This window comes from Xenia sp. Carnegie-2017, unplaced genomic scaffold (assembly GCF_021976095.1).
Source record: "Xenia sp. Carnegie-2017 unplaced genomic scaffold, XeniaSp_v1 HiC_scaffold_24, whole genome shotgun sequence".
NCBI lineage: Eukaryota > Metazoa > Cnidaria > Anthozoa > Malacalcyonacea > Xeniidae > Xenia > Xenia sp. Carnegie-2017.
Genome location: NW_025813487.1, coordinates 9,303,220 through 9,313,254, shown reverse-complemented (window position 1 = coordinate 9,313,254; position 10,035 = coordinate 9,303,220). Strand labels below are relative to the sequence as shown.

The following is a 10,035-nucleotide window of genomic DNA, read 5'->3' as shown; positions in this document are numbered from 1 at the left end:
TATTCAATATGGCAACTCTACTTTTTTTCAACAAATCTTCAAAAATATTCATTATTAATGAATTTAAGAACTTCGCCTAGTTACATGATTGGTCATTACACTCCATCAATTTTCAACAGATTTGTATCAACGCATACAGCCTCCTACTAGCTCAAGAAAAGCTAAAATATGAAAGGAAGCGATCTCGTTTGAGTGAAAAAAAAAAAACTGATGGTAAAAAGTTGAAAAGTTGCTGATGGTTATCGCCATAAATTACGAATGGAAGAATTTACCACCAAGATAAAATCAATATTACCACCACTGATAAAGTACCAGTGACCACTGATAAAGTACCAGTGTCCACTGCCGCCAGTCTGCCAGTGACCAGTAGCATGTACGCGTACCTATTTTTCTATAATTGCGACGCATCATGGGACTTACATTTAAATTTATTTTTGCAAGTAAATTCATTTTATCTTTACCATAAAAATGTTGTTTTATTTAAAAAATCTTCGCTTGTCAGACTTCGTGAGCTGACTAAATCTCGCAAGCGTTCGATCATGGCCATGACCGACTTTTCACCGAGTACTTTGTTGTCATGTGTTCTGACGTTGACCGTGTCTGAGACCGTCTCTTTTTCACCAACAACTGTTTAAAAAACAACATGAAATCATTTAACCATCTTATTTTCTTTTTAAAATAGACAACACTTAAAAAGACAATGAACACAAAACAAACAAACAAAAATACAAACAACAAACAATCCAACAAGAGCAAATGATAATACCTTACATTTTACAACTCGCGCATCAACTGACTACCAAGAACAATAAGTAATGACAAGTGAGCATCACAATGCACAACATTACAAGCAGCACTGACTATAGACAACGACTTACGTTAGAAAGCAGGTTAACAAGCTCAAAACAAAAATCATTGAACAGAATACAAATATCAGCACCTTATAAACGGCTTACAAGCGAACAATTAATAAGTATACCACACAAACTAAAACATCCACATATTTTCCCTCTCTGTCATGACGTCTAGAGAACAAATACGGCGAACCTGACTAATGTTGTGGAAACGTCAGTAAATTCTCTGAACACCAACAGTGGTTCCAAACCATTTTAATTTCTATTTATTCGTACAGTAAATGTGTATAATTTAAAAGGACTTATTAATACCAAGAATGAAGTTGTACTGTGAAAGTTGTGCATTGCCAACTTTCTTATTTAGTGTTGATCCGTGATCCAAGTCTGTATCAAACAATGATAACCAGCTGTATTTAACTTCTTTTGAATCTAAACATGACCAAAATGTCAATAAAAAAAAAAAAGGACAAAAATTCCAATTAAAAATAGCAACAATTTGTCCATATTGAGTTTGCATTAGCCTGTGCAAGTCTGATCTAAGGCTTACCAAATTAAATTTACCTGTCGGTATAATTATCATATTTACTACACAGAATTACTACAACTTGATGGGGAGAAAGCCATAAAACTTCTAGAAAATAACAGAAAATGCAGTGCGTCAAAAATTTTGAAATAAAGTAGAGTAAAAATGATAAAAATTTCCAAACAATTAAGAAACTTTGTATCATTTTAATTTAACATTTTAAGGACATTTCATTTGTTTTGCTCTGCATGAGCCAAGAAAACACTCACCATTTTCCACCAAAGCTTTCAGCAAGAATAGCAATCATTTTTCAACTGAACCTACGATAGCTCGATGAATATAACAGGATGTAATTTTTATCTCCTTCACCACTGTCAATAGAGTAAGAATATTATTGATAAATTACTAAATTGTTACAATTTGTAAAGATTCAATTTCATGAAACTTAAACTATGCCGTAATCCTCTTACTATAATACACAGGCTTACGTATGTTTGTGAGCCATTATCAATGATATTTATTGGGGATGGATGCACAGGATACATGCATGGTTATTAACTATTATATTGTACTATCTGTTAACATTGCAATATTAAATGTAAAATATATACTTATATGCGGGTGGGGTTTGTTTGCGGGCGAGTTTGAATGCAGGTGGGACTTTCAGTGTTCAGCAATGTAGCAGGCTGTATATAAGTATATAGTATATAAGCATAAATATATAACAATAGGTTTCTATAGAAGCAAATAATCATGTCACTGTTGGTTAAATAAATTAAGTATCAAGACCGTAGTGAGGTTATTCAACGAAAAGCTTACTGGCAAAACTTACCTAGCGTGAGGTTGAATCTCTCAGGAAGTTGGAAATCCAGTTCAATTGTTGCACATTGATGAGACCATCTCATAGCATCAAAAATTTTTATATTAATCTATAAATTGTGATAGCAATGAAATTATAAATTCACAATGGTATACATCTGTAAACATAGAAAGCTTAATCCCCCATACCCAGGATTTATCTGCCGTTTTTGACAAAAATTATTCAAAGCTTCCATCAGTTTCTAATGAAGCATAAAACAAACTCATTTAGTTAAACAATTAAAAATATTATCAATCATTAAACATTTTCGATATTTATGACAAGACAACTAAAAAACATTGTAAAGGCTGCATTTATGTTCGCTGTAAACAAATTGCCTCCCTTTTTAGGGAGGTAAACAAACCAATCTGTATGACAAATCAACAAATGAAAATATTCTATATTTTATTTCATTCTTGAATAACTGTCTATACCTTTGATATCCATAAAGAGGAATTGCACACGATGAAACAAATGTAACTTGATTAAATAGTTCATTGGTTGCAACCATTGAGTTGTAATGTTTGAAATGGTTAGCACTATTTTCCACCCAGCAAACTGCCCTTTACTTTGAAATATAATATTTTACACAATATAATATTTTACACAATCTAATATTTTACACAATATAATATTTTATATAATATTTTACACAATCGTCGAATAACGACATATTTTCCAGCCTGGATTATAAGTTTATAACTTAAGGTGGTTGCATGAAAATTTATACTGCAATATTTATCTGTAAATATTTTCATACGTTGATATTAAAAACTGTATTATAAAAATATAAAATTACTCGCCATCTCAAAACGACCTAGCACCAGTGCATGCATGGTTTCCTTTTAGCTTTTGGTTCTTTCCCATTAGCCGCCATCTTTAATTTATTTCCGATTGTGTAAAATATTATATTTCAAAGTAAAGGCGGTTTGCTGGGTGGAAAATAGTGCTAACCGTTTGAAATGTTCAAGGTTAGAAGCCATCTTGATTTCAGCAAGCGGAGACTGAAACGAGTTAATATTTTAGTTGCAATATTACCAAATACTAAATAAAATCAATAACAAGAAAACAATAACAATGATGAACCAAAATTGTTAAGGAACATATTTTATGTAAAAATGACTCATGCAAGGTAACTCAAATGTTCAACTCATGATGGTGAAAATATAAAAAAATTTTGAAGTATGATAAAATTTATTTTCAGAGGAGTGGAATTCTTATTTTTGTAAAAGTTCTTTTTTTTGGAAAACCTGTTCAAATGCATAAATTGTAGTTTTTTGATAAAAATTTTGAAATATGATTATATTCATTTTTAGGGGGGGTGGAATTCTTATTTTTATAAAAGATCTTTTTGATGTGGAAAATCTGTTCAAATGCATAAATTATAGTCTTTTTATGAAAAGTTTGAAAAATGATACAATTAATATTCCGGGGGGGGATGTAATCCCTTTTTTTGTAAAAGTACTTTTTAGTGTGGAAAACGTGTTCAAAGGCATAAACTATTGTGTTTTGATAAAAGTGTGGAATTATAATAAAATTCATTTTCAGGGTGAGTGAATTCCTATTTTTGTAAAAGTTCTTTTTGTTGTGGAAAATCTGTTCAAAAGCATAAATTATAGTCTTTTAATGGAAAGTTTAAAGTAAGATAAAATTCATTTTCAGGGGGGGATGGTGGAATCCTATATTTTTAAAAGTTCTTTTTGTTGTGGAAAACCTGTTCAAATGCATAAATTGTAGTATTTGATAAAAATTTTGAAATATAAGAAAATTCATTTCAGGGTGGAATCCTATATTTTTAAAAGTTGTTTTTGTTGTGGAAAACCTGTTCAAAGCATAAATTATAGTCTTTTGATAAAAATTTTGAAATATGATGAAATTCATTTTGGGGTGGAATTCTTATTTTTGTAAAAGTTCTTTTTGTTGTGGAAAATGAGTTCAAATACATAAATTATAGTCTTTTGATGAAAATTTAGAAATATAATAAAATTCATTTTCAGGGGGTGGAATTCCTATTTTTGTAAAGTTGTGCCAATTGTTGAGGAAAATCTGTTCAAAATGATAAATTGTTTTTTTTTGATGAAAATTTTGAAGTATCATAAAATACATTTTCAGGGGGTGAATTTGATTCTTCCCCGCCCGTCCAACTCCAACCGAAAACCAATATCGCTAAACCGATAATTAAAAAAACCCCCAATATTTATCGTTGTTTCGATATGCCGCAACAGGGTACCTCACAGGAGCCTTTATGTCGTAAACATGCTTGGAATCATTCGAGTTTTCAGAGGTTGACAAGTGTTTATCCAAAACTCTCGAGCGTATGCTAGGTGCTTCAACTACGTTCAATTTCATCAAGCTATCTTTAACCTAGCGTCGTTGTTTCTCTTCTGCCATGCTTGATTTTGTTTCAATGTTGGAAGTTTCATTTTCAAGCAGTTCTTCTACCTCGATCTACGAATTATAATATCTGTCATAAATATTAAAGCAGTTTGTTTATGTAGAAAATATGCAGACACAAAGTTATGAAGAGAAATAAAAACATCTTTAACATTATCACGGATATTACGAGGGGCATAAGAAAGTGTAGATAAGTTTGACTAATTCTACGTTTATAAGAAACTTTTAAACAATTCTAACCCTAACCTTAACTCTTAAACTAAACATAATCTAACCCTGACCCTAATCCATACCCTAACCATTGAACCAATGTATGAACTGTAGTCAATTGTAGCCACATTATAAAGCCTAGTTCCTTTGTTTTTGAAGTTCAATGTGTATTCTAATCTTTCGTTTCCAATCCGCATTTTATTCTTGTAATCTTGTAGTCCATATTTTTGCAACCATTTCTCAAATGGATATTCACAAATGGAGACTCGACAAGATATGTTAATATTTTTTCACCAAACAAACATTTGTCACAGTCTGTTACGGGTCTTGCAGCTGGAATATGAAATGTTTGTAAGTGTGGCAGGAAAATTACATTTATATAGCTACTCTTTGTTTTGCTATGTTAATTATTACACAATAACAAGAAAACGAATGAAAAATTTGTCACATTTACTACTAAAAACAGTAAAATTCTAGAGCTCCAGTACGAATAGCAAATGACTGTCGAAACGAGGGACGATCTTGGCCCACTGCGATAATATTTTACCAAATGAAGGAATCAAAACATGTCCATTTGGACATTATACAAGCAAGTAATATGTGTCAACTAAACCTGGTTTAACCAAGGTTTGCGTTAAATACGACGCTTTATATTTTTCATCGTTGTAGTATGAACTACTTTTTTGAAGAATATATAGTAATTCTGGGAGTAAAATATCTTTACCTTCCTCAGCATAGCAAAGTTTTTCTTTATAGGTTTTATCACGTGCATACGTCGCTATGAAATTCTCATTATCAAGATTTTCCCAGATATTTGCAATCTATAGCATCCAGCATCTAGACGTTCGTCGACAAAACATACGTAAAGCAACTATTTGTTGTTTAAAAATCCTGATAGAACTCTAATGATATAAAGATAGTTTTCAACTTTTCACAATGAAATTCAATAGCTTTTAGATTTCCAGAATAATTCACCACCAAAGTCAGTCTACTACGTGAAGGTAGCTGTCTTTTATATACTCATGCCTCCAGTCCATTTTTGATCGCTAACATCGCTTCCCAAATACATCCTTGCCCGAAGTCGCGTTTTTTTATACATTTCAGTCAACATTTACATATTCTTGCTATAAAATGATTGAGGCTCCGTTTACACTATACCGGATTACATTGCTATCGTAGCAGGTTGAATATTCTTTGTATTAAAAGGCAGTGAAATTGTTCAACGTCAGAAACACAATCAAATAGACTAAATCCATCAGCTTAATAAGCTTTTACTCCGAACAGTTAACCCTTGAAAGCAAATGAAGATGTCGTGTTGAGCGAATCCGGTATAGTGCAGTGGCGTGCGGTGACCGAATTTAATAGGTAAGCGCTGGGGGTGAGTTTCGCGGCATGCCGCGAAGCTATCTAGGGGTTCTGAGGGCATGCTCCCCCAGAAAATTTTTGGATTTTGAAGGCTACTGAAGCGCATTTCCCGCGATTTCTGGGAGTACTTTGTCGAAAAAATGTATCTGTCATGACTGAAACAGTATTGAAAAAATCTAAAAAATTCAAAAACTTTTATAGAGTATATATCACAATTACGGTTTAAAAGTATTACATGTGGTATTGTGATATAAAGTCGTTTTAAGTAAATGGCTACGCGTGCATTTCTATTGTAGTGAAGAAGTAACAGAACGAAATAGTCCAAAATCCTACAACAGTTTTACTTAAATGTAAATTCCATTCGTCTTTCCTTTGCGCAAAACTCCTTTATAACGTCCTCATAGAATCGTGGCTTCCCCTGCAAACTTACCAACATCTCCTTCTCTATTGAAATTGTAGCCAATGCAGAAAGTCGCTCTTGCCCTTGTGTACTGCGAAGATACGTTTTGATACGCTTGAGAGCCGAAAATGATCTTTCTGCAGAGGAGGACGTACTTGGCATAGTAAGAATGAGCTGACACAATCGGTACACCTCTGGAAAACAGGCTTTCAAGTCAAGTTCGATTATTTTGATATCATATCAAAACAGGTTTCGATTTGAGCTCGGCAGATGCGTATACAACGATTAGTTCACTTTTAGTGCTTGAAGATTAAAGAATGTTCCATATGAATCTTGCAACGATTGCAGCTCTCGTTCGGGAAAATTCCGGCTGTACAATTCGTGCTTTGAATGATCCAACAAAGAAACGAATGCTCTGCTGTTAAGACTTTCGAATCTAGAGTCAATCTGCACGACAATGGTATCGACTACACAGAAAAACATTTGACGGAAGGACGCCTTTACATCCTCTTCACTTTGCCCGCGTTTCAGTGCTACTTTGACGATACTTGACGTAAAATTCCAATAATCTACGAATTTTGTTCGTTGTTCTTGAATCTTATCTTTCGTCTCGCGAACTTTCGTGACACAGAAGACAATATCGAACTGCTTACTCTGAATGATATTATACAAAACATCCGTAAGACCAAATATTTCTGAAAATATTTTAAGGCAGAACACAAACTGGAAATCTGCAAGAACTTGTCGGTAGCCCTCGCTTCGTTTAACGTCGTACCGTCAAACTCGTCATCATTTTCGATGATGTATTCGAAAACTTCGAGCAGCTTTGCTCTTGTCTCCAGTACAGCATGGATTAACCTGCTCTGATAGTGCCATCGAACAGCTGTTCCAGTGGGAATGCGTCTGCCGACAACTGTGTCCAACAGGTATGTTCTCTTGGACGAGGCGTGAAAAAAGGATGAAAGACCAGTGACGGTTTTAAAAAATATACGACACTCTTTAGTTGACGAGACAGCTTGAACAAGGACCAAATTTAATGCGTGTCCGCAACAGTGGATAAAAAGAGCATGTGGATAGTCTCTTACTCGTGTTTGCAAACCGGACAGTTCTCCTGACATCACACTCGCACCGTCATACGTTTGGGCAATCAGTTTTCGCCGCATCCGTACTCGTTCAGGGTTTTACCGACTTCTTGTTTCAGTCTAGCCGCAGTTCTATCCTCACTTACATCGGTAAATCCAAGAAAGCGCTCCACAGCTTTACCATCTGGGTTGACATAGCGAACTATAGTTGTTAGCTGCGATAAGGTCTTAACGTCGGAGGTTTCATCCAGGGAAATAGCGACAAATGGGCTCCTCATCACTTCATCTTTTATTGCTTTCAACATAACGTCCTTGACAGCAACAATCAAATCGTTCTGGATACGATTAGAAAGTCCAGAAAACACGGTTGCTGTATGAAGATGCTGTTCAAGCGTGGGGTCATATGCACTTAGCAGTTTTATCAATTCGACGTAATTGCCCCTGTTGGCAGACTCCTCCAGCTCCACCCGACCTCTGAAAGAAAGTTCCTGTTTGCCAAGAAAGCAAACAACATCAATGAAACGGCGAAGTACTTCTCTATTCTTGTGCACCATCAAGTTGTGAGCTGAGATGTGTTGACGGGCCTGTTCGTCTAGCTGCATGTCGATGCGTGTACGCCCAAAACTGGCATTCATTAGGCAACTGGACAAGTGTGTCTTCGTTTTCTCGTGTCTGTTGACGGCATTACACAGGTTGGCCAAATCATCGTATCCCTTCTTGCACCAGACTGTCTTGTCTGTTGAGTTGAACAAAAGACACGGCCAGCAAAATAACTTATTCAATTTTGAGGAGCCAGCCAGCCATTTGTACTTGTCGTAATTTGACGTCTGAAAACTTCGAATAAAGACTTTACCACTTCGCTTGGATGTTGTATGTAGTCCTTGCAACTCAGGAGTGGGACGGCCACCTTCGACGATCTCTCGTTTCTCGGAAAAGGTCTCAATCCAAATGAGCGGGATAACAGTGATTCCACAATGCATTCAGTCATGTTGTACAGGTGTCGTGAAAATACCGAATTGTAGAAGTAGAACATAAAAGGATGAAAATTCCTATGCTATATATTTTATAGGAACATCAATCTTATTTATACCTTACATCAGTTACATGATATCTTGTAGTGACGTACATAACGTGCGTACATTACTCATCTAGATTCATGTATTAGCAATAGAGGAAATAGCCAATCCTACACTTACTCAAACGCGCTACTTAAACTTACGCACTTAACTTTATAATTACGTAAAACTACTCAAATTTCAAGTACATTATCCGCTGTGTAATAACTGCACCTTGTTTATCAAAATATATAAAAGCCTGTAAATAAATTCTAACATATAGAATACTCACGACTGTTGTAAATAACTTCTTTGCTAGTGAATAAAATAATCACAAAATTTAATAGCGTTCTAGTACATTGAAATCACGTTCAGAGCTCATACGCAAGACTTATATAACGCTAAAGTATAACATGCTACAGATAATATCTTCTACATACATAAATTAGAAATCTACTACTACTTTGAATTAGAAATCAGAACATTACCTTTCGCTCTCAGTCATCTTTTAATAAACGATAACATTAACGGCGTGAATAATTCGGATGTCCAATGTGTTGAATATACGAATATTATTCGTGCGCTGATATGTGTTTAAAATTGCGAGCGTACAAGACTGTTGACCAATCGCTATCAAGCGGCGCCCTTAGAAGCGCCGCTTGCCTTTTCTCGATATTCCTCGAATAAGAAGCCTCCAAATCTAGATTAACGCATGCGCAAATGTTCAAATTGAGCTCCGAAGGCAAGCGCGCTTGCCTTGGTTAATAAATAATTAATTTATCCACTTAATTTAATACACTTGACTCATCTTACAAGTGTAGCAAAGTGAAACCGAAAACCACGACAGTAAATCGCGTATAAATAGCAAGCATTTCAACTGTAAAGACAATTTAGACAAAAGATTACATTGACATTGTTTAGAACAGAAAAATTTAAACTGATTTTGCTCAGAGATTGATCCAAAAAATTTTTGTTCGGTAAAATGCTTAGGCAAGCGGCGCTTGCCTACGCTTGCATGACCGCACGCCACTGGTATAGTGTAATCCTTAAACTGACAATTGTTCTTTTTAATGAACAAAACAGTTTTATTGTTTGCACAAGTGATGTTTGATTGCTAATATGCGCATAGGGATTGTTCATGCAAGCAGTTCATCGTCAATCTTAGAAAAGTATGCAAATGCTGCTGTCGCAAGTTTGTGACGTTCTTTGTCTTGGACAAAACAATATTCCCTTTCGATTTTAACCCAAGAATGTCGTTTCTCGAAATACAAAATAGCCTTAAACATAGCAAAG

The 10,035-nt window shown here is 34.8% G+C and overlaps 2 protein-coding genes across 2 annotated transcripts in view; both read right to left on the bottom strand.

The window, feature by feature from the left end:
- Window positions 1-373, bottom strand: part of LOC124452096 (neurogenic locus Notch protein-like) — a 6,402-nt gene extending 6,029 nt beyond the window's left edge. The window contains exon 1 of the mRNA XM_047002687.1: window positions 313-373. Coding sequence (XP_046858643.1) covers window positions 313-373 — 61 coding nt within the window. The remainder of the gene's footprint in view (window positions 1-312) is intronic.
- A 7,379-nt stretch (window positions 374-7,752) lies between these two features.
- On the bottom strand, window positions 7,753-8,667 carry LOC124452093 (zinc finger MYM-type protein 1-like). The gene has a single exon (XM_047002686.1). It carries the CDS (start codon window positions 8,665-8,667, stop codon window positions 7,753-7,755), a length of 915 nt encoding a protein of 304 aa, XP_046858642.1.
- Window positions 8,668-10,035: the final 1,368 nt, after the last annotated feature.